Source organism: Antechinus flavipes, chromosome 3 (genome assembly GCF_016432865.1).
Source record: "Antechinus flavipes isolate AdamAnt ecotype Samford, QLD, Australia chromosome 3, AdamAnt_v2, whole genome shotgun sequence".
Classification (NCBI taxonomy): Eukaryota; Metazoa; Chordata; class Mammalia; order Dasyuromorphia; family Dasyuridae; genus Antechinus; species Antechinus flavipes.
In genome coordinates this window covers 618,383,548-618,408,772 of record NC_067400.1, presented here as the reverse complement: position 1 = coordinate 618,408,772, position 25,225 = coordinate 618,383,548, and the positions used below count along the sequence as shown (strand labels likewise).

General features: G+C 40.7%; 2 protein-coding genes across 17 annotated transcripts in view; both read right to left on the bottom strand.

Annotated features, from left to right (window-relative positions):
- The window catches only part of LOC127556357 (carcinoembryonic antigen-related cell adhesion molecule 5-like), a 254,523-nt gene that overhangs the window by 26,739 nt on the left and 202,559 nt on the right, over positions 1–25,225 (bottom strand). For 7 of the 15 annotated variants that reach the window (XM_051989454.1, XM_051989449.1, XM_051989452.1 and 4 more), the window contains 7 exons: positions 23,738–24,013; positions 23,385–23,651; positions 16,625–16,757; positions 15,962–16,011; positions 14,525–14,586; positions 12,341–12,388; positions 11,711–12,162 (listed from right to left, as the gene is read on the bottom strand). The exons of 4 other annotated variants lie outside the window; for them this stretch is intronic. In XM_051989454.1, the coding sequence (XP_051845414.1) occupies positions 12,094–12,162; positions 12,341–12,388; positions 14,525–14,586; positions 15,962–16,011; positions 16,625–16,757; positions 23,385–23,651; positions 23,738–24,013 (905 nt within the window). In that variant the 3' untranslated portion in view covers positions 11,711–12,093. Of the gene's footprint in view, positions 1–11,710; positions 12,163–12,340; positions 12,389–14,524; positions 14,587–15,961; positions 16,012–16,624; positions 16,758–23,384; positions 23,652–23,737; positions 24,014–25,225 lie in introns of those variants that run through there. 4 more of the 15 variants (XM_051989462.1, XM_051989464.1, XM_051989461.1 and 1 more) reach the window with 3 other exon arrangements.
- LOC127556359 (carcinoembryonic antigen-related cell adhesion molecule 5-like) overlaps positions 1–25,225 on the bottom strand; it is a 115,539-nt gene that overhangs the window by 77,792 nt on the left and 12,522 nt on the right. Inside the window, exon 1 of one of the 2 annotated variants that reach the window (XM_051989465.1) lies at positions 333–525. The exons of the other annotated variant lie outside the window; for it this stretch is intronic. Within the exon in view, the coding sequence (XP_051845425.1) occupies positions 333–396 (64 nt within the window). The 5' untranslated portion in view covers positions 397–525. Of the gene's footprint in view, positions 1–332; positions 526–25,225 lie in introns of those variants that run through there. 2 annotated transcript variants of the gene reach the window in all.

Below are 25,225 nucleotides of genomic sequence, written 5' to 3'. Positions count from 1 at the left end.
ACCATGGTCACACAGCCAGTACACATCAGAGCTGGGATCCACACCCAGGTCTCCTCTGACTGGAAAGCTTCCCTTCCCCCCTTCAGAGGTAGCTCTGTTCCAGCATTGGACATTGCCCTGAGTGTCAGGATGTGGATGGATAGCCTTGAGCTGCCACTACTTCTCCCCTGCCCCTGGTCAGGAAAGACTCCCCTGGTCAAATCTTCTTAGACCGTGTCTAGGGCAGAGCCCTGGGACTGGTCCCCTTCCCCCTGGTCCCCGTCTCCATTTGGGTCAGAATTCTACCAGCTGCCTCTGCCCTCCCCTGGCCTCCTGCAGAGCTGGTGTCTCACCTGTGATCAGGAGCCCCCTCCAGGGGCTGAGTGCCCTGTACTGAGGTTCTGAAGGGCTCTCCATGGGGCTGGGCTGTGGCTGTGTCACCCACTGTCTCCTTCCCAGGAATCTCTCTGCTTTCCTGAGCTGTGTCTTCCCTGTACAGGCTCAAGGACAGACCCTGGAGGTGTCCCTGCTGCTGTCCAGGCTAAGGTTGTCCCTGGGGGCTTCTCCTTTTCTGGAAGACTGAGGTCTCTCTCTCTCTTCAGAGCTGGAGCTCTTCTATCTGCCTGGATCACAAGGGCCCACAGGGCAGGGACTTAGCCTCTGACTTTCTCCTCCTTCTTCCCTTCTCCTCCTCTTTCTTCCCCTCCCAGCTGCTGTGGTTTCCTGCCTCTCCCGGGGAGCCCCTCCCCTGCACAGATCCCTCCCACTGTCCACAGAGAAGTGCTTCTGTCCCCCAGGGGAACATGGCTCATTCAGTACTATTTACCAATGGAACTGATACCTGACCCCCGGCTATTTCATTTCCCCCCTGGAGTAGACACTGTTTAGACCCCAAAATGAGCACAGAAAATGGAGGCAGAGGCAGTGAATGTGCTTGGGGTCTTTAGACCCAGATTTTTCCCTCCCTTCCCCTGTCAGGCCAGGCCACAGAGCCCTGGCCCTTCCTCAGGGGGTTTACTGTGGCTTGTGGGAGGATCCAACAGGGCTGGGAGTGGGAATAGGGGATGATGAAGACTAGAGCTTCTTCCCCCCTGGTGAGAACAGATCAGGGCCATCTTGTCTCTGCACTCCTCCAGGAGTCCCCCAATCCTTACCCCCTTTCAGCTGAGAGAGAGGGCTGGGTCTGGACCCAATTAGAAGGGAGTTTAAAATCTAGCCTTAGACACTTTATAGCTTTATAACCTTAGACAAATTCAATATCTGCCTCTGTTTCCTCAACTGTGTAATGGGAAGGATAATACTAGCAGGTATTACCCAGGCTTGCTGAGAGGATCAAATGAGACAATATCTGGAAATCATTTAGCTCAGTGAAGGAGGAGCAGTAGCCAGCCTTTGGGAGGAGGGAGGGTTGAGGGCACAAGGATTTGAGCCCAGATGGCTCCGGATGGAGCTGAATGGGAAGGATGGAAAGGGGGACAGGTCCAAGAACTCAAGGGGCCTTTGGTGAGATTGGTCAGTAACACTTTGTAAGCACCTACTAAGTTCCAGGCTGTGTGCTAAGTACGGGGGATACAAGAAAGGTAGAAGTCCCTGTCTCCTAATGGAGAAGACAATATGGAGAGGACTCCACAAATAAGACCAACTGAGAACAACTTGGAGAACAGCTGAGGGAAGGCCCCAGCATTGAGGAGGGTGGGATAGAGGAGACTTGATGGAAGCTGTGGGTGAAGAGTAGGAACTTCAGATCCACTTGGGGGTCTTCCTCCAATCTTAAGTTTAAACCTAGTCTGCGCTCTCTCCTGGGGCATGGAGGGCAGAATCTCCAGCATCTCCCGCCCTTTGGGGCTTGTAGTCTGAGAAGGGAAAAAAGCATGGGAAAAAGCCCATTTTTCTAAAGATGATAAAGACAATCTTGTGAGTCTGCAAGATCAGCCCAGATTTCCCAGCGTGGAAGAGAAGCAGGTGAGTGACTGGCTCCTGCTCACACAGGGAATGAGTGGGGACCAGCTCGGAAGTTTTGGTACATTAAGCGAAGGGCTGTGGATCTGTGAGGTCTGAGGGACAGGAAGAAGAAATGTGGGTCAAGAGGCCAGATGCAATGGCATCTCCTTCCCCCACAAAGATAATGTGAAATCACAAGATCATTGCATCTGGAAGAGTCAGAAAAAGACCCAAAGTGGCAGTGATCTGCCCAGGCTCACAGAGGCAGGAAACAAATGCAAAACTTCTGCCCTCAAATCCAGCCTTGGGCCTTCTTGGGCCTCTGGCCAGACCAGGGCATTCTTGAAATGTCCAGTTCTGAGGAAAACCCAGCACCTGCTTCACTGTTATGAGACTTCTAAGGGCATCCTGCTTGGTCAGAACCTTTGATCTCAGGCCTCTGGAGCTCTGGGTGGCAGGTCATTGAAGGAAACATGAGGTTGAAGCCCACTTTTTTCCTTTTCCATCTTCCCTGTGACGCTAAGCCTGGATCCCTTTGTATTTCTTGAGCACTCCAGGGAGCTCAGGTCTATTACCCAAGGGCTTTGTCCATTGCTCTAGGGAAGTTCAGGTGCCCTTAGATCTATTGTGGATCAGCTGACCATCAAGACTTCTGGGAGAGGATTGGGGCTGGACCAAGGGACCTCCTTCCTTCCCCTTCTACTGGGAAGTTGGTTCATGGAGTAACAGATCAGAGATTTTGTGTTCTGCTAGTGCCACCTGGTGGGCACAAGGAGAACTACAGCAAGAGACAGCCATCTAGGATGGAATCCCCAAGATGATTTTGTTTGAAACCTTCTAGACAGCTATTAGCTCCCATGCCTACTCATCAAGACTTTCAGCTCATTTAGGGTCTACCTGATATTCTTGGCTGTGCCCTAGACCCATTCAAAGAACCCTGTCCAATCCAGAGCATCTGGTCTAGAATAAAACTGAGCCCCAGGGGCATCTAGGTCATCAAAGATGGGTTATTCTTGGCCTGTGGGGGCTACAGGATCCATAAGGTGTCCATCTTCCTAGGTCATGATTTGCTCCTGAGTGCTGGATGGGCACTTTCCTAGTTTAGGTTATCATTGCTGATACTCATCCTGGGAGAGATTCTGAGAACCTACCTTCACTTTGACACCTCAATAAATAGAGGCAATTGGACTGATTTAATCCAATTGGTACTATCCAAGGAGGGAGTAGATTTCCAGTCACCACTGGGAGTCTGCAGGCAGGAGGGACATCCAACTTTAAGGCCATTGCTTGAGGTCTCCTCTCACTGAATCTCTGGGATTTCCTGGAGCTGACTCTTGTGTTCTTTATTGCCTGGAAGAAGTCAAGGCTATCCTTACTAATGACGGTTCTCAACTACCTGTCAGCCAACAGGCAAGCTCTCCAACTGGGAAGCTGATGGCTAAGTTGAAGGGTCTTGGAAGCAAAATTACAAGTTCCTTGAGCTACCTTTTATAGGCTAATGAGATGCTGGGTATCAAGATGGACATTAGCAGAGAAAGCCTGAAGCACTGAAAATATTATAATACTCCCTGAGGTAAACAAGGAAGGACACTGAAGGGACTATTATAGTTTAAGTGGCAAGTAAGACTTTCTTTAGAAACATCATTTTTACTCTTGAGAGTTTAGGAATAAATGGACTTTTCCTTAAAATAATCAGTAGCATCTATTTAAAACCAACAGTAAGCATCATATGTAATGGGGACAAACCGCAACCATTCCCAATAAGATCAGGAGTAAAACAAGGTTGCCCACTATCACTGTTACTATTTAATATTGTATTAGAAATGCTAGCTTTGGTAATAAGAGTTGAGAAAGAGATTAAAGGAATTAGAGTAGGCAATGAGGAAACCAAATTATCACTCTTTGCTGATGATATGATGGTATACTTAGAGAACCCCAGAGACTCTACCAAAAAGTTATTAGAAATAATCCACACCTTCAGCAAAGTTGCAGGATATAAAATAAACCCACAAAGTCATCAGCATTCTTATATATCACTAACAAAACCCAATAGTTAGAGTTACAAAAAGAAATTCCATTTAAAGTAACTACTGATTGTATAAAATATTTAGGAATCTATCTGCCAAGGGAAAATCAGAAACTTTATGAGCAAAACTACAAAACAATTTCCACACAAATTAAGTCTGATCTAACCAACTGGAAAAATATTAAATGCTCTTGGATTGGGTGAGCAAATATAATAAAGATGACAATACTACCTAAATTAATCTATTTATTTAGCGCTATACCGATCAGACTCCCAAAAAACTACTTTGATGAACTAGAAAAAATAACAACAAAGTTCATATGGAAAAACAAAAGGTCAAGAATTTCAAGGGAATTAATGAAAAAAAAATCAAATGAAGGTGGCCTAGCTGTGCCAGATCTAAAATTATATTATAAAGCAGCAGTTACTAAAGCCATCTGGTATTGGCTAAGAAATAGACTAGTTGATCAATGGAATAGGTTAGATTCAAAGGACAAAACAGCCAATAACTTTAATAATATAGTGTTTGACAAACCCAAAGACACCAGTTTCTGGGATAAGAATGCATTATTTGACAAAAATTGCTGGGAAAATTGGAAATCAGTATGGCAGAAACCAGGCATTGACCCACACGTAACACCGTACACCAAGATAAGATCAAAATGGGTTCATGATCTAGGCATAAAGAATGATATGTGGGTCAGAAACCATTAATAAAACAGCTGGATAGATCTCTAGAAGCAAAGCAAAGTTTATTTACGTTCTCCCGAGAATCGGGCGTCCAACATCGAGCAGACAGTCGAAGGGAGGAAGCACCGTAGGGGGGTAGGGTCGGCGCTTTTATCCCTAACGCAAATTCCCCCTCCCACCACTGACCCTCATCCTTATTGGCTGAGGATCTTACATTCTAAACGCGGGAACTACCCAAGAAATTGAACTTGGCCAACAAGTACATAGTTGCCCATATTTGGCTGAAATAGGGAGGATAACAAGAAGGGGACTTAAGTATGCCCTTGACCTTAAAGTCCTTCAGGCCTACTCAAACTTTGAAATAGATGAAGCCTTACTCGATTTTCACAACTGTCTTGAAAGATCTCATTTTATCTCGTTCAATGAGATTATAAATAAATTGGAAGAGCACAGGATAGTTTGCCTCGAAGACCTGTGGAAGAGGGAGGAATTTATGACCAAAGAAGAACTAGAGATCACTATTGACCACAAAATAGAAAATTTTGATTATATCAAATTGAAAAGTTTTTGTACAAACAAAACAAATGCAGACAAGATTAGAAGGGAAACAATAAACTAGGAAAATATTTTTACAATCAAAGGTTCTGATAAAGGCCTCATTTCCAAAATATATAGAGAACTGACTCTAATCTATAAGAAATCAAACCATTCTCCAATTGATAAATGGTCAAAGGATATGAACAGACAATTCTCAGATGAAGAAATTGAAACTATTTATAGACATATGAAAATATGCTCCAAATCATTATTAATCAGAGAAATGTAAATTAAGACAACTCTGAGATACCACTACACACCTGTCAGATTGGCTAGAATGACAGGGAAAGATAATGTGGAACTTTGGAGGGGATGTGGGAAAACAGGGACACTGATACATTATTGGTGGAATTGTGAACACATCCAGCCATTCTGGAGAGCAATTTGGAACTATGCTCAAAAAGTTATCAAACTGTGCATACCCTTTGATCCAGCAGTGTTTCTACTGGGCTTATACCCCAAAGAGATACTAAAGAAAGGAAAGGGACCTGTATGTGCAAAAATGTTTGTGGCAGTTCTGTTTGTAGTGGCTAGAAGCTGGAAAATGAAAGGATGCCCATCAATTGGAGAATGGTTGAGTAAATTGTGGTATATGAATGTTATGGAATATTATTGTTCTGTAAGGAATGACCAGCAGGATGAATACAGAGAGGACTGGCGGGACTTATATGAACTGATGCTGAGTGAAACGAGCAGAACCAGGAGATCATTATATACCTCAATAACGATACTGTTTGAGGATGTATTCTGATGGAAGTGGATCTCTTCGATAAAGAGAGCTTTAATTGCTCAAAGATGGACAGAAGCAGCTACACCCAAAGAAAGAACACTGGGAAATGAATATAAACTGCTTGCATTTTTGTTTTTCTTCCCGGGTTATTTATACCTTCTGAATTCAATTCTCCCTGTGCCACAAGAAAACTGTTCGGTTCTGCACACATATATTGTATCTAGAATATACTGTAACCTATTCAACATGTAAAGGACTGCTTGCCATCTGGGGGAGGGGGTGGAGGGAAGGAGGGGAAAAATCGGAACAGAAGTGAATGCAAGGATTAATGCTGTAAAAAATTACCCTGGCATGTGTTCTATCAATAAAAAGTTATTAAAAAAAAGAAACATCATTTTTACTATATCCAATCAGAAAGACAAGTTCTGATGCCAAAAGCCCAAGATTATATTTCCCCTATAATATATATATATATATAATTTCCATCTCTTAGCTGTGTAATAAAATCTTTGCCCCTTTATTTATAGGGCTATGCTTACAAATTCTTTTGGGATGACTTGTGACAGGGGCCCATATTGCCAATATATTTTTGGAATCTCACCCTGTCATGTGGTCATTCATCATTCTAGTGACCTGGTACAGGAAGAGTTTGATTACACCTCATAATCTCAACAGTGTTCCCTAAAACCTGATAGCTGGAGCTTCAGAGGAGTTGCCCTCCTAGGAAAGGTTTCCAATTGGGTTGGATGACAAAGAGGCTGTTAGGTAACAATTCAAGTGTAAATTGGGGTCCTAAGAACAATGCTTGGGATGGAGGAAGTGCTTAATAAATTCTCACTTTTTTGTGATGGGGCAGCCTTAACAATCTAATTGTTTTTTTCAAAATTTCATGGATCCATAACATCCTTAGTATGGAAAATCTCTCCACTGATAGAGATTTCCAATCCTCTCTCTATTCGTTATCAAACAGTCTGAGTATTGCTATGACAAGGATATCCCATTATACTTGTGCTAAGCACCTCTGATTTAGCTCCCTTTTCCTTACACAACACTGTCCCTGCAGCCATGATCCAAGCCTTTCCAGTTGGTTAGATCCTTCTCAGCTCAGCTTTGCTGCCTGCAGTCCCTGGACCAACTCCATGGCTTCGTGGAGGATCTCAGGCTACATATGGGGTCATTACAGGTGGGAGAGAGGTTGTGGATGGCTCCCATTCTGACCATATCCTAGTGGAGTTCTATGTCCAGTCATGGCCTCCACATCTTAAAGAAAGACTCAGATCTTATCTAGGGAAAGGGATCAGAATGGGAAGGGATGTGAAATTGTGTCATGAATGTGAATTGTTGAAATAACTGGGAAGCTTTCCATGGAGCATGCTTACCATCTGTTTTCTCTCTTCATTAGAACTATTTATGATCAGAGTTCTTTTTGCTTTTTTACTCATTTTTTTAAAAAAAGGATTGAGGTCTGCTCTTTAAGACAAGGGGGCTACAGCGTCTTTAACTTGCCCTGGGGCTGTTCTGTTGACTGATTTCCCAGTGTTGGGAAATCAAGGCCAGGTCCTATGTTCTTCTGAGGCTCAAAGACTTGCAATTTGCCTTTTGTTTTTCCTTTTGGGTGTTTTACAGCAAATCAGCTAAACCACTCACTTGCAAGCAGGACAGAGTAACCTAAGAGCTGCACAATAAATTTCCTGGTGATGATTTCAGAAAGGCCTGGAGAGACTTACATGAATTGATGCTGAGTGAAATGAGCAGGACCAGGAGCAGGAATCATTATATGCTTCAACAACAATACTATATGATAATCAATTTTGATGGACATGGTTCTAAAACTTTATGGTGGGATGGGCACACTCAGAGATGGATCAAAGGATCAAAGGGTATGCACAATTTGATAACTTTTTGGGCATAATTCCAGATTGCTCTCCAGAATGGTTGGATTCATTCACAACTCCACCAACAATGCATTAGTGTCCCAGTTTTCCCGCATCCCCTCCAACATTCATCATTATTTTTTCCTGTCATCTTAGCCAATCTGACAGGTGTGTAGTGGTATCTCAGAGTTGTCTTAATTTGCATTTCTCTGATCAATAATGATTTGGAACACTCTTTCATATGAGTGGTAATAGTTTCAATTTCATCCTCTGAAAATTGTCTGTTCATATCCTTTGACCATTTATCCATTGGAGAATGGCTTGATTTCTTATAAATTTGAGTCAGTTCTCTATATATTTTGGAAATGAGGCCTTTATCAGAACCTTTAACTGTGAAAATGTTTTCCCAGTTTGTTGCTTCCCTTCTAATCTTGTTTGCATTAGTTTTATTTGTACAAAGGCTTTTTAATTTGATGTAATCGAAATTTTCTATTTTGTGATCAGTAATGGTCTCTAGTTCATCTTTGGTCACAAATTTCTTTCTCCTCCACAAGTCTGAGAGATAAACTATTCTATGTTCCTCTAATTTATTTATAATCTCATTCTTTATGCGTAGGTCATAGACCCATTTTGATCTTATCTTGGTATATGGTGTTAAGTGTGGGTCCATGCCTAATTTCTGCCATACTAATTTCCAATTATCCCAGCAGTTTTTATCAAATAATGAATTCTTTTCCCAGAAGTTAGGGGCTTTGGGTTTGTCAAACACTAGATTGCTATAGTTGACTATTCTGTCTTGTGAACCTAGCCTTTTCCACTGATCCACTAATCTATTTCTTAGCCAATACCAAATGGTTTTGGTGACTGCTGCTTTATAATATAATTTTAGATCAGATACAGCTAGGCCACCTTCATTTAATTTTTTTTTCATTAATTCCCTTGAGATTCTCGACTTTTTATTGTTCCATATGAATTTTGTTGTTATTTTTTCTAGATCAATAAAATATTTTCTTGGAAGTCTGATTGGTATAGCACTAAATAAATAGATTAGTTTAGGGAGTATTGTCATCTTTATTATGTTCGCTCGGCCGATCCAAGAGCACTTAATATTTTCCAATTATTTAAGTCTGACTTTATTTGTGTGGAGACTTTTTTATAATTTTGCTCATATAATTCCTGACTTTCCTTTGGTAGATAGATTCCCAAATATTTTATGGTATCAACAGTTATTCTGAATGGAATTTCTCTTTGTATCTCTTGCTGTTGGGTTTTGTTGGTGATGTATAAAAATGGTGAGGATTTATGGGGATTTATTTTGTAGCCAGCTACTTTGCTAAAATTATGAATTATTTCCAATAGTTTTTTAGTAGAATCTCTGGGGTTCTCTAGGTATACCATCATATCATCTGCAAAGAGTGATAGTTTGGTTTCCTCATTGCCTACTCTAATTCCTTTAATATCTTTCTCGATTCTTATTGCCGAGGCTAGTGTTTCTAATACGATATTAAATAATAATGGTGATAGTGGGCAACCTTGCTTCACTCCAGATCTTACTGGGAAAGGTTCCAGTTTTTCCCCATTGCATATGATGCTTACTGATGGTTTTAAATAGATGCTACTGATTATTTTAAGGAAAAGTCCATTTATCCCTATACTCTCAAGTGTTTTTAATAGGAATGGATGTTGGGTTTTATTAAATGGTTTTCCTGCATCTATTGAGATGATCTCTCCATCTTATTCTCAAGAAGAGTTATTCACTATCCTTAGATCTCAGTTGTTGCTTCCATTCAGTTGCCAACATTTTTCTTAAAATGTTCCTTTAAGATTAGTCCAAGCCTTTCAAAGTTGTCAAATAGAAGGTAATTAAATCTAATGAAAGAAACAATAAGAAAGATAACATTAATATAATATTTGCTCTGTGTCCAAGCATTAAGTTATCATAAATGACTCAAGGGATATTTATTTCAGTCATTTCTTATTATGGAGTCATTATTGCCAGTTAATCTACTGAAACATATTTTAATAATGGTAATATATATTAGGTTTTAATCTACCCCAATTAACACACTTCCCTTACTAATGTCATCCAAAACCTTATTCCACTCTTTCTAATATTTCTCTTATCTATCTTCCTTTTGTCTTCAGTAAAAAAACAAAATGCCTTACCAAGAAATTCACCAACTCACTGATGAATCCAGGAAAAAAGATTTTACTTTACACTCTTGCTAGAGCAGGTGTATAATATAATAGGTATGATTGGAATCAACAGACATGTCCTGATTCCCCATTCCCCAGGTACTACAGAGGTTACAGCCTATCCAGAGCACCTAATTCACAGTGGGATTGTGAATGTTAATCCAAGATATCAGTGTCCTTACTGAGGCATTTTATTTTGGCATCTGAGAGGACCCCCATAGCTGGGATGCAGGAAAAAAATGAAGTCCACTAGATCTATCTTCCCCTGAATTGCCAACCAAAAATTGTGTTCATTTCATACAGCAGGAAAGTTATGCTTAAAGTTGTGCAAACTGGGCTTCAACAGCATGTGAACTGAGAGTTATCAGAAGAGCTGGCTGGTTTTTGAAGAGGCAGAAGAACTAGATGTGATATTGCCAACATTTGCCGAGTTGTTGAAAAAGCGAGGGAGTTTCAGGAAACATTTTGCTTCATTGATTATACTAAAGCCTTTGAATATGGATCACAAGAAATTGTGCCAAGTCCTCAAAGTTATGGGAATACAAGCTCTTCCCCTTCCCCCATGAAAAAATAGTTACAATGAGGAGAAAATTCACATGTTTAAATGAATTAATGTCAATAAGGAACTTATTTGTGGGTCAAAACTAAGGAATAACTGATTGATTCAATATGGTGAACAGAGGGTTACAAAGTTTTATATTGTCACCTTGCTTATTTAACTTGTACACAAAGTATAAAATGCAAAATGTCAGGCAAATAGAGAAAGAAGAAAGAGTAGCACTTTGCATGTTATATTCCTGGACTTAAAGAACATTGCAGATAGGGACTTCAACCATTACATTAAAAGATACTTCCTCCTTGGAAGAAAAGATATGGCAAATCTGCATAGCATACCAAAAAGCAAAGCTATCACCTTGCTGGCAAAGGTTCTTATACTCAGAGATATGGTTTTTCCAGTGACAATGTATGTCTGTGAAAGTTAGACTGTAGGGAAACAGAGCATTGCAGAACTGATACTTTTGAATTATGATTCTGGAAAGACTTTTGAGGGACAATGGTAGCAGTGATCTGACCAGGGTCACACAGGAAGAAACAGAAAAACAGGGATTCAAATGTAGATCTGGTTCTAAAGACTTAGTCTAAAGACCATACATAATACAGGTAAAGTGTATGTCTGGGAGAGGCTACAACTCCCTGCTCCTTCTATGTAGAAGTCTTCAATAGAGTGTCCTAGTAGGACAAGATTTTGGGGTACAGGGGGTTTGGAGCCATGTGTTAAAGTGTCCTTAAGGACAAATTAATGATAAGCCCCCTCTCTGTCTTCCTTCCTCTGGAAATCTTTTTTTGTTTTTGGAAGTACTCCATGAGTAGAGTTAATCATCAGCCCCTTAGGGTCACTGTCAGCGTCCAATCCTGGCATTTCTTTGGGGCATGAGCAGTCATATACCTTGCAACTGCCATTGGCCTTCTGGGACTGGCTTTCTTCATACAATATAGGAAATTTCCCAGCCATCGAGCATTTCTGCCTCTGCTGGACCCAGATGATTTGGTCCACCCTTGAGATCATGTTGACCTCAGAAGCCTAAGACCATGAACTCTTTGGTGCTGAGAATCACATCTAATTACAATGCAGATATAATGGATTTTCTATTTCCAGATTCAATAGGAAATCACATAGAAGGTTCCAAAAGGATTTTTAATGTGAATAAAGGGGCTAAAGAATACAGGAAAATGTGATGATGTTCAAAATACTGAACCACTTGGGGAGCAATAGAGCGTGTCTTTAAACTCCTTCCACAGACTCCCTTGCCTTTTGATAGTGCAGGCAAATAGCTCCGACTCCTTTCATTCCTCTTGATCCTTTCTGGGACATCTGAGGGCCTTGGGTTCCTGGAAGTCTCTCTTTTCCCCAAGTCCAACCTCTTTCCCTCTCTCGCACTTGGTTTTCTCCATTGACTTCGGTGTCCCTGCTTTTTTCCCTGAGAGATGTCTCTGAACTCTATTTAATGAAGGGTGACAGAAGGGTTGTCACAATATCCCTAGGGATTTTTCCCTCTTCCTTATGCTTCAGGTTTCTTCCAGGGAAGAGTCTTGTCATAAATGTCCTCTCTGGAGATGTCCAATACCTGCTGATAGAGAGAAAAGATATCACTGGAATCCCAGAATAGAAGTTTTGAGTAGGAGGACCTTTACTCCTCCAAATCATGTCTTCAGTACCCTCTATTCTGGCCTTGTTCCTGTTCTCTGTCCCATGAGCAAGAAGTTTATCCTTAGTTACCAGGAGTGAGGCTTGGTATGAACACATACCTCATAGAGATGTGGGACTTTAGGAAGAGACGGGGAAGGAGCCCAGCCCTGTGGAAATGGAAACAATAATTAGTAACAGCTTCCAAAGTCAGAGCTGGAAAGGAACATAGAACACAGAATGCTTGATCTAGAAGGAATCTTGTGACATTTGACAATCAGAAGAGGTCCTAGAAATTTCACAGTCGTGGATCCCCTGAGTTAAAAGGGATCTCCGAGATCATCTAGTCTGACCCAGACCCTAACACCAAAGTCCTCTAATAATCCCATGACAAGGCATTGTCTAGTCTTTCCTGGAGATTCTCAATGTAGAATAGGGTGCCATGTCCCAGGTGGCCCAGTGCACCTCCATCTATTCAACAAATACTTATTTAGCACATACTCTGTACTAGATATTATACAGAAATCCTAGAAAAGCTCATGCTTTTCCTTCTTGGAACTCCTTCTGTAAAAATCTTCTCTGTCTTTACTGGTAGTAACATCAGCAGATGCCCATCAATAAAGTCTTGGACTCTAGCCATGAGTAACTTCCTTCCTAGATTGCTCTTCACTACCTCCCATGATTGGTCCACGAAACAATCCCTCCAGAACTTGATCCTTTCACTCTGGAACTGCCAAACTGAATATTCCCACTTTAACCCTCCCTTCTTTTCTGCTTTCCAGTTCTGGAACAACAATGAAATCAACTCTGGCCTGACTTCTGATGCCATTTACCATCGCTGAAATTTCCCAAAGCAAAATGTCCCCAGTGTGGCCACCATTTCTTGATATGTAGAATCCTTAATTTAAACACGATCTCATTGTCACAATGAACACTTTTCTATGTACTAGTATATTCTTTACTTAGCAGAGTGCTATTCATGTAGCACTGAATATAATTTGAATATGAGCCATTCATTGAATGAATGATTTTCTTATTCATTCCTTTATTTATGGGATGAATTGAGAAGAATGAGACAGTCTTGCTTTTAAGGAGCTAATAACCATTTGGAATAAACAATTGGCAAAGAGATAATTGGATACCAAACATATAAAGAAGGAGCACCAGAGGGAGGGCACAAGCAAGAGGAAGGAACAGGGCAGGTGCTTGTTGGGATTGGGATTTGAGATGAAGTTGACAGGAGGATCAGGATCCCATGAGGAGTAAGTAATGAGAGAACAGCTTCCAGACATGAAACATAACTTGAACAGAAACCCAGAGAGGACAAATGGTAGGTAATGTCCTTACAGCAACAGAAGTGCTAATTAGATTAAATCTTTGAGTTTGAGAAGGAAACGAAAGTCTAAATAATCTGGGAACACTACTCTAGGAGCCATCCAAGAAGCAAGTGGATGAAAGACTTGGCCTGGAAGTCAGAGAGAGCAGATTTCAGTTCTGGCCTCTGACACAAACTGGCCTTAAGAACCTGGTAAAATCCCTTTAGGGTTCATCCTAGCAGACCTCCAAAAGTCTAAGCTGCCTATCAATATTAAGAATGGAAATACCCCAAATCAATGAATCAGCAAATGAAACCAAACAAAGGGTGGGTGGTTATTGTCTCTTTGCCTGGCAGTAGGGAGTCACTGAATCTTCTTGATGAAGGAAGGGGACTGGGTAAACCTGTGCCACAGGGCTGTGTTTGCCAGTTGTGTGGAGGGGAGAGAAACCCCTAAAGTTTAGGACATCAAAGAAGTCATAGTGCTCCATAGCTGAGTTGATGATGTCTTGAACTGAAGTGTTGTCATGTTGGAGAGAGGAGATGGGGGTCTTGAAGAAAGAATACTTGGCATCTTATTTCTGGGAAGCTTTCTTCACATCCAGACTCAATTGACTTCTCCAAATCCCATTCCTTGTTCTCTATTGTGCCCTATGGTCCCATGGAAGGTAATCTAGTGCCTCCAAAGATGTGATCAAATTCCAATTTACCCTCCCCATTCATCTCCTCCAAACTTTTTCTTCTCTTCAGACAGTTCCCCAAGCAGATCTCCTCACAATGCTAGGGAATGCTTATCCATTTTTTTGCTTTCCTTCAGACACTCTCCTGCTCATCAGAATGCTCTAGTGATCCTGCAATCTCTTAGACACATTAAAAGCTTAAGAGTGCAGGCCAGGAAGAATCTCCATATATGCACAAAGGGGTCCCTTTGCACTCCCTAATAGGCAACCCAACGTCCTAGAAGTGATTGAAGGAGAACTTGTGTCCCTACCTGTGCAGACAGAGCTGAGCCTGGTAGGTGAACAGTGTTTTCATACAGGGTGTTATCTTCACCTGGAGGGAGAGAAACACAGAAAGAAGATTTCCTTGCTGTATACTGAGCCTGAATTTCATGAGGGACTGTATCTTCCTCCTTCCAACCACTATTCACCCAGCAAATAGATGAAGAGGACAGAGGAGGATTCCTTCTTTCCTATCTCCCTCACAGAGGGTCAGTCAATAAGCATTCATTTAGTGCCCATCATATGACTGACCTTGTGCTAAGCATTGGGCATACAAAGAAAAGTGGAAGGCAATCAGTGCTCTTGAAGAGATTGTCGTCTAAAGGCTAAGTCACCTTGCAAACTGTATAACAACATAGTGGACTGGGTTATTGGAGAGATGATCAACAGTGGGAAAGCACAAGAATGAAGGGGAATCAGGAAAGGCTTCTTGGGGAAGGAGTGATAGTAGCTGGCCCTCAATGTCCCAGAGCCAGAAGCTTAAGAGAATTTAGGAGAATCTTCCAGATATGGGGGGACATATTTGGGAAAAGTGCCTAAAGAAGAAATTCCAGAGTCTCTCTCTCAAATATTGTTTTGAGGTTCTAAAACTTTATGATGGGATGGGCACACTCAGATCTTTGGTTCGAAGGACTGCCCTCCCATAGTCTGAGTGTAGATGGGGCTGATCTTAATACCTCCACTCATCTCTGAATCTCTCTTAGAAGAGAGAACAGAGAAGCTCAGTGAGGGTGAGGAATGTGGCACATTGATACAATGCCTGGGTCTGTTGACTCATCAAAGCAAGGAGATGACCCAGAGGTCCTAAAGGCTGTGCTATCAGAAGTGATCATTTTTGGAGATTTCTGTTACTTAGTGTGGAGGAGTTCATTATCAGTTGCTTGGCTATTTGGAAATGAGTTTTTGGCCCTGGCAGCCCTAGGTCATTTAGTGCTAAAGACGAGTTTGCATTTGAGGAGTGATTTAAAAGCAAAGATAGATGGAAGGGATTATGGAGGCCAGTTACTCCATCCCTCTCTCTATATGTGAGTAAATTGTGGCAGAGAGATGTTTCATCAGGGTTATATAGGGGTTAAGTGTAAAGCCAGAATGTGAGCAGAGTAAATAGAAAAGGGAGGGGAGTGTGGAAAGTCACCATTGCTAGGCCCTGCACAAACAGCAACTTAATTCTTAGTCTAAATATTAGGCACTTTGATAGCAATGAGTCAATATACAAGTTAATAAATACTATTTAAGATAAATGAACTGGAGAGCTATTTTCAGAATTGAATTGTATGAGATTTCATGATCAAAGAAAAAGCAAAGGAGTTGTTCCTCATTAGGATAGCTAATAGTTTCTCCCTGAACAAAAAAGGAGATTATGGTTGGAACTCTTACTTCCAAGGAATCGTTAGGTGCTGCTTTGATTATTTAGTGCTTTCACTTACCATGTTTGTGTGCTGAATGGTTCTTCTCTGAAAGCTGGTGTTTGCTGGTCCTTCAGAAAGAATAGACATGTGGGATTGTCATTGCCAAGAAAAGTAAAAGATTTTCCTGAGCTAGAAGGGACCTTTGGAGCAGAATAAAGTCTTGTCTTTGTATATCCTCAGGCTCCATGCCTTATCTCTAAATATAGGCTCCTCATTGTTACTTTCTTTACCAAATAGGTAGTATTAGTCTCCTACTCAGTTTCTCCATGCACTCTGGATCTGCCTCACTAGCCTTTTTTTTTTTTTTTTTAAACTTAGTTACTCACTAGGTTGTGAGTAATAACCTATCTCCTTTCTCAGTGTAGTCACTTCCGTTCTCTCTCTTTGTTGAAATCAGTCTCTTTGTTTGAGGATCCAAGAAAAATAGGGAATTCTAGTCTCCATCCCAATGTAGAAGTGAATACCTGTGAAAAGGAAATCAAGCATGAGGAATGGGATAGGATGCAAGTCCAGAGAAGGAGTTCACCTAAAGGAATTTGTATAGAAACAAGAAGTTTGGGAAAGGGAGGTAGATTAATTTCAGAAGAGGGGAGATCATAAAGAAGATTATGCTGATATCCCTTCCCCATTCAGAGAGATCAGCTATAAGAGAGGAAGAGAGGAAGAGAGGAATCATTTTACCTTTCAGTCTTTCTGAAGAACTGGATATAGATGAGGGTCCCAATGAGAATTATTCCAGCCAATACTCCAATCACAATGCCAGTGATAGCACCTCCAGAGAGTGAGGAGCCATTACTTCCTACCATAGACTGTTCTGTGGACAGAGAAAAGGAACCATGAGTGCTTTTGAGGGATCTCCTCCTGCGTACACAGAGCCTGATAGTTTGTATGTTATTAATAAATGTTTATTGATTGATGAAGCAAACAACTATTGTTCTTCAGACCTTGGATATCCTTTGTCACATTACAGACTGTGACAAACAATTTGTGAACCTGAATAATAGACAAGTCTATCAAATTCTGGGCAATCTCTAATTTCATGATTTCCTCTCCATGTTGTCCCAACTTCCCTTCTTTATTTTAGTTGATGTCACCATCCACTTTTTAATCACCCAGTCAACGAAACACATTTTTGACCTTCTCCCTCCTTTAAAACTCACATCTAATCAAATTGTTGTGACAGTTTCCCCAGTGGTAGGGTTATTTGCATTGATTCTATGTGGAGAGACTTTGTCACATCTCAATCTGAAATCGCTATTTATATCTGAAAAGCAGTGCACTAGAATAAAACAAAACAAAACAACCACAAACACCTCTGTTTCAATTCTGGAGACCTGGATTAAAATTCTGATCCTGACATTTGCTACCTGTGGGATATTGGCCAAGTACCTTCTTTTCTCTGGACATCAAATTCCCATTCTTTTTGGGATATCTGTAACATTCATCTAACTTTAAACTCTGTAAACTTATCTCTCTCTTCCTCCCCATCCCCCTGGCCAAATTCTAGACCTCATCAATTTCTATCTGAAGTTTTCAATAGCCTCCACAGTGGTCTTCCTGCCTCCACTTTTTCTTCCAATCCATGTCTTTTATCTTTGTATGTCAAGTGCTCTGCATATTACCATTGATAATTGTAATGTTCTCTTCTCTAAAATATAATGTTCTCTGATCAGGTTTCTTGGGGGCCTTCTGGAGGCAGACTTGGGTTCAGTTCAAAGTAACCATCACCTCAAATGCAGCCAGCTGTTAAAAATCCAGATCCTTTCTTGTCTCCTTCCAAATAGCCCGGTTAGCTTTCTTAGAGGCCTATCTCTCTCCTTAGTTCTGAGAGCTCTTGCCACTTATGCTTTGCCTCTGCCAACTTCAGCCTCTTTTATCTGATATGTTTCCAGCCAGAACAAAGGTTGAAGTTGGAATGAATCTGTCTTGCCTCCGAGAGTGGGCTCCTCCAAGAGTGGGATCCTCCTTTATGGGGCTTGTCCTTCTGACTTGTGAATCTCTGGACGGAATCCTGATTTGTGAATCTCCTGAAGTCCTAGTGGGCTTCTCCTTTAGTGGGCTCCTCCTTATATGCTTTCTTAAGGGTGTGAACTCTAAAGATGTGAAAGCTGTGAACTCTCTTAAAGGTGTGAACTCTAACGTGTGAACTCTCTTGAAGGTGTGAAGCATTGTCTCTATCAATTAAAGTGATTTAGCACCTTGTTTCAAGTTCTGGCCCATAACATCTCCCACTTTCTTTTGATTTAGAACATAAGGTGGTCATGACCTCCCTGACTTCTCAAGACAATGAGAACACCCCAAAAGGAGGTGATCATGCCTTCCCTGACTACTCAAAAAAGAAGTGAAAACACCATAAAAAGAAGGTGATCATGCCCTCCCTGACATCTCAGGAAGGGAGATGAAAACACCAGAGGAAATGGGAAATCAGATCAGATTAGCAGGTTTCTGACGGGCCTCACTTAAAACTGGTATACATAAATCATCAATTTGGGAGGTATTGCACATAATTACATAAATTACATAAGCACATAGTAACATAACACAGGCTAATAGTGATGTAACAAATAACATGAATCAATATGAGGAATTATACATGTCCATATGTCCTAGAAATAGTCTAAAACCAATCTATTGTCCATTACTTCATGTTCCAGGAATCCAATAATTCCTGCAAGTTTTGAAATCCTGCAATAGTCTCATCTTGTGTTAGGGAATCCAATGATTTCTATTGCTTTTCAAGTCCTGTAACAGTCTTATCTTGTGTTAGGGAATCCAATGATTTCTGAAGATTTTGTTTTTAGGTCTTCTCCTTTGTTTCCAGATTTTTCTCTTTTTCTGTCTCTCTCCAGGTGCTCATTGTCACCCATCTGTTTCCTTCTGCATCTGTAGGCATACAAGCAAACCCTCTCTCCCAAGCAGTTAACCTATCTAATTCTCTTCTAGTCACCACTTTCTAGATCTCTCCTCATCACCTGGCAATTACATTGGAACTGTTTGCACTGGACACTGTCCTGCTGGTTTAAAAAGCTTGTATTCTCCTCAATTTTAATCCCTTTCTGCTATCTGATTGCTTTTTGACTGACTGATCATGTAATCCCTTTCTGACATGTGATTACTTTTTGGCTGATTGATCACATCAGAGTCCTGATCTTCTAAAGATTCTCTGGGCGTAAACTCAGCTGCCATCACTCCCCACCTGTCTTTTGTATGATATCTTGTGGCTGGGCCCTGACTCTCATTTCCCTGGGTCAATCTACATTCTGAGGCTCAGTGGAAACCTCAATTGCATTTTGACATGGGGTTTTGGGTTTTATTCTCTCACCCTGTCCTCTCATTCTATCTCTGTATTTGCATTGGGTTCTCAGATGTCCTAGTTTTCCACACTGAAAACATCCACAAGTTTCTCCAGAAGTCACTTGCCAAGAGGGACACTGTCTTCCTATGTTTATCATAGTTTGGGTATAATAAGCATTTGTGCCCACTGTGGCACAGTGTCTTATGATCTCCTCTAAAGGAGCATCTGTGTGTATTCCCCATATAATTCTTTTGCAAACCTACTTAGCATTTTCCTTAGCCAGATGTCTGGTCATTATTTCTGTAGCTGCATTTTCTCCAATGGTTCTTGTGACAGCTGTTTGCAAATGTCCCACAAAATCCACAAAAGTTTCATTGGGACCTTGCTCTATTTTTGTGAAGGCTTTACTTCCATCTTTCTGTCCAGAGAGGCAATCCCAAGCTTTTATTGCAGCCTTAGAAATTTGCTCATACACTGTTATGGGATAATTAATCTGTTCTAAATTCTCTCCATACTGATCTTCACCTGCTAGTTGGTCAAAAGTGACTTGTACATTAACTCCTGTTTGCCTATTGCATCTGGTTTGAATTCCTCATAATTCATGATGCTCCAAAAGCCGCAACAAGTTTTGTCTAGGTTCTAAACATGTCCTTGCTATGGATTTCCAATCACTTGGGGTAAAGATTTCATAAGCCAAACTATCTATTAACATCTTAACATGAGATGATGTAGCCCCATAAGGAGCGCAACCTTGTTTCAAATCCTTAATTTTTTCCAGATGAAAAGAAGTGTATCTTCTCCTTTTTTGACCTGAAGAGTCAATCTCTTCAATCACAGGGTATGCATTTATAAAATCAGATACATCCTGTCCTTCATTTTTTGCTTTAACCAATGCCTTTTGGTTAAAGCAATTTTGTCATAGGCTGCTTCATAGGAGGTACTCATTGTGTTACTGCCTCTCCCCCTCCTCCTTCTCCCTCCACCCATGAAGGGTTAATTGAGGGAAGTAGGTCAGAGGATTAGGAATGCTCTAATTTCTCCTGCTGTGAATTCTTATCTGATTCTTCATCATTTTCACCTAGTTTAGTTGGAACCTCCCCTTCCTGCTCCTTCTTCTTTTTCCATATTCTATAACTTAATGTAATTTCCTAAAGCCAGTTGTATTAAATTATATGTATTAAATGTGTCTTTGGAAATTGAGTCAAGTCCATTTTTATTGTAGAATTAACAAAGTTGTTCTACTAATTTCCACTCGTCTAAATCTATTTTTCCCCCATAGACAGCCAAGGAGATATGTACTGTACAGTTTCTAAAAGTTCAGCGATCTGCTCCCAAATTATAATCAAACCTTGGCTTTTCATAACCTTGACAATGCTCTCTACACATTTTCCTTGAAGAGAAATAGAAGGTTGTCTTCTAAACATCTGTCCCATTTCAGCTGAAATATTACTTTCGCCCTTTAACAAAGTTTCCTTTTACTCACCCTAATTTCTGGATCGAGGAGACTTTTCCACTGAATCAGGATCAGAGGCTTTTCCATTGAAATAAGGATTGGAGGCTTTTCCACTGGAATCGGGATTGTGTCTGTCCCATGTTTGGGCACCAATATGTAATGTTCTCTTCTCTAAAATATAATGTTCTCTGTGAGCAGGTTTCTTGGGGGGCTTCTGGAGGCAGCCTTGGGTTCAGTTCAAAGTAACAATCACCTCAAATGCAGCTAGCTGTTAAAAGTTCAGATCCTTTATTGTCTCCTTCCAAATAGCCCGGTTAGCTTTCTTAGAGCCTATCTCTTGCCACTTGTGCTTTGCCTCTGCCAACTGCAGCCTCTCTTCTCTGATATGTCTCCAGCCAGCACAAAGGTTGAAGTTGGAATGAATCTGTCTTGCCTCCAAGAATGGGGTCCTCCTTTAGTGGGCTTGTCCTTCTGACTTGTGAATCTCTGGACTGAATCCTGATTTGTGAATCTCCCAGAGTCTCAGTGGACTTGTCCTTTAGTGGGCTCCTCCTTATATGCTTTCTTAAAGGTGTGAACTCTAAAGATGTGAAAGCTGTGAACTCTCTTAAAGGTGTGAACTCTAATGTGTGAACTCTCTTAAAGGTGTGAAGCATTGTCTCTATCAATTACAGTGACTTAGCACCTTGGTTCAAGTTCTGGCCCATAATGATGATTACTATCTGGTACTGGATGGTTAAGATTTGCTCATGCAAATAAAGTTACTTACTCTAGACAAAAGGAGAATGACAAAACAGTCCTTCATTCACCAGTTCTTTAGAATTAAATGATTTAGTGTATTATTTTTAATCTTTTTTTCAAAGTCCCTTTAGTGATCATAAGTTTTGCTTCATTGCAATCAGGATAAGATATGTTTAATGCTTTTTTTTTTTTTAACATTTGTTTGCTAAGTTTTATGCTTAGATGCATGGTCAGTTTTTTTAAAATGTCATATACAGCTGAGAAACATGCATGCTCTTTTCTATTCCTATCCAATAATCACAACAAATCCATTTATAAATTTCCACTTAAATCCTTAACCATCTTCTCTTTTCTTTTCTTTTTTTTTTTTGTTTGTATAGGAGGGTGAAGTTTGAATAGATCATATTTGTCTAGCCTTTAAAAAGTCCCTTATAATCTTATTTTCATTCATTCTTTCAAAATTTGGTTACCTTTTCCTTTACTTTTTTTGGATTTTGTGTCTTTTGGTGTATATTCATTGTGGCTTCTTTTGGTGCAGTAACTTGTTGTCAATAATACCTTAATGCATAATACAACTTTCCAACTTTTACTTTTTTAAAATGCATGTTCATTTTTGTGGCAAACTTGCCTCAGATAATGATTAATTTGGGACTTGATTTCAGCTGAAGCAGGATACTTTTTGCTGAAAATTTTTTTTATCTCCATAAATCTTCTATAGTTCAATTTTATTACTTGTTGATAATACATTATTTGGCTTTTACTTTCTAATCTATCACCCTGCTTATTTTTTTTTTTTGTTTTATGAATGAATAATCTGATTTAAATGTAGAATTTTGCTCCATTGCCTGATTTCTTAATGACAAAGTATTTTTAAAAAGCGTTTGTATAATGACTCCTGCCCACTAACAGCTTTATTTCTTTTATTTTCATCTCATTAACTGGGAGCTGTTGCCTGGAATTGAGGGGCTGAAAAAGGAACTTTAGATTCCTCAGATTTTTACATCCAAGTTATTTGGACAAAGTCATAAATGAACTAGAGATGTGACAATGGTCATGTTAAAAAAACTCTCACCTTTGAATCAGTCTTACTAATCTATCCAGTGCTGATGAATGACATACCAATCAGATATGTTTGACCACCTATTCTTCTCTGTTAATTAGGCTTCAGGAACTCCCTATTAAGTACTAAGTCACCTTTGGTGGTCTTAGTCTAACATTCAAGACTTTTCACAAAATGGCAGCAGAACTCTTTAATATTCTTCTGGCCATGTATTATCGCTCAGGTTGCATTGTTCTACATTCACCACTCAAACACATAGTGTACAGTCCCACTTTTGAACCTTGACTCAAGATATTTCTCCACAGAAATAGAATATTTTCCCCTTTGATTTGTTGAAATTCTCCACATCCTTTAAAACACAAATCAAGTGATAGCTCTTTTATGAAACCTGACTTGATTTTTGACCAGTTCCCCAGCTGGAATGGTCTTTCCCATCTGAGCTCTCCTACAATATTTTTTTTTGTAGCTATAGTCTAAATATGCATATCATGTAATATTGTGTATCACTTACCTGTCTTTAGGGTCTGGTCCTTCTACTAGATTTTAAGGTTCCTGAAATTGGTAACGGAGTCTTAGATAAATGTTTTATATTTCCCTCTGGGCCTAGCACAGTGCTCTGTAGAAAGTTTGTAGCTAAATGTGTATCAAATGATGAATGAACCTGTATTGTATATTACAATTTGGAGATTGGTCTCCATTTTTAGTTGTAAATGAACTGACACTCATTGCCAGGCTGACCACATTCCCTGGAATCAGGTTCTTTCTTTATGTATCTTCTGCCAATTCATTGTGAAAACCTGCCTTCCTTAATAAGCCTGAGAACCTGCTCCTAGCCCCCATCTTTGACCAGCCCCCAAAACTTTTGTCTCTGAGGAAGAGAGAGAACACTTACCAACCACCTTAACTATGATGCTCTTAGAGACCGACAAGGTGGTCACATTGTTCTTTGCCTGACATGTATACGGTCCTGAATCTTCCCAAGTTGCATTTTTGATGACATAGGTACTATTAGAGAAGTCAGGGTTCACGGTGCCATTGACTTGCCATATATACTGGGCAGGTGGGTAAGACTCAACACGGCACTCTAACATCAGTGTTTTGTTGAATGTGACCTCAATCTCTTCTTTCTCGGGGACAAACATGATGTTGTCTGGTCCATCTGTGTAAAGAAGAGAAGAGAAGAGATGAGATGTGAGTTACTGCTTGGGAAAGGCCTGGAGAGAGAGGACACTCAGAGTCACTCACAGTTCACAGTCAGGATAATGGGGTCACTTGTGCTGAAACTGATTGGATTCCGGATTTCACAATGATAAGACCCAGCGTCCTCTCTCTTCACAGACAGGATGGTGAGGGTCTGATTATTCGTGGACATGTTCATCCTCTTATTGAGAATCAGGGACTTGTTCCTGAAGAACCACAGAATGTTCACTCCCGTCTGTTCTGTGCCACATGTGAAGGCCAAAGTTTCATTCTCTATGACATTGGTTCTGTTGGCCGTGAGGTTAGGTTTGGTTGTTCTTTCTATAGAGAGAAAAAGAAAGTTGTGTGAGTGATTGGCTTGAGTCTTCACCAGGTCATGTCTTCATGACAAAAAAACCACCCAAAGTCCAAGCATTTGCATTATAGACATATAGTGATGATCCATGGGTAAGGAGATGCCCCCTGGTTCAGTGGTTATGCTAATAAGGAAAGTGAGAAAGAAGCCCAGGGGAGGGAATGCTGGGTCCTGAGTTATCCCCTCCCTGAGACTGGTTTTGAGACATACATAATCTAGTGGCTAAGTTGGAAATGGGAATAGGGAACAGCATCAATCAAGTGCCTGCTACATGCCTGGCATGTGTTATATGCTATATACATTTATTATTCTCATTATTATGATTATTGTTATTGGCCAGCACTGTACGAGATGCTGTATTATCTAATTTCATCCTCTCAAGAACCTTGGGAGGTAGGGGCTATTGTTATTAAGACCACATTTGAACCCTAGTTCTTTCTTAATCCAGGCCCAGTGCCTTCCTTGGCTACTGAGGTTTCTTCCTTCTTTTTATCAATTATTTCATTCTATTCCAGGAATTCTTAATGTGGCATCTTTTTAAAAATGTTTTGATAACTATTAAAGTAGAACAATTTCCTTTGATTTCCTATGGCTTTTATTTTCTGGATTTAAAAGGGATCCTTGTGAGAAGGGATCCCTGGAATCCATCACCTGACTGTCCTGGGCTCTCTGGCACAAAAGGAGGAGCATTCCTGCTCCCTATTCCAGCACCTGAACTCATTCCCTTGTTGCTCAAACTTGCTTATGTGCATTTCTCAGAACAGGCTCTGGTCAGAGGATCCTGGCTCTCCATCTGGAAAAGTCTTCCCCAGCATCTAATACACTCCCTTATTTCCTGAATAAGAAAAATGGAGGTTCCCAGGAGATGGGTGACATGTACAAGGTGGGTTGGCTAAGAAACAGCAGACTTGGGGTTGGAACCAAAGTGTCCTGGCTCAGAAGCTGGGCTCCCTTCAGCACATCCCAGCTTCTCCCTGCAGGATGTTCTCTCCTGATAGGCACAGGAGTGGTTGGTGGAGGGACAGCACTGAGCTCAGAGCCACTTTCTTTTGGGTACCACTTCCTGAGGTACCTTCACAGGGTATTGCGGGGGCCTCTGTGGTGCTTCACCCCTTTTGCCTTCTCCTTTCTTTTTTCAAAGTGAGAGTCCCTTCCCAAAGCTGGGCTCCATAAGGATT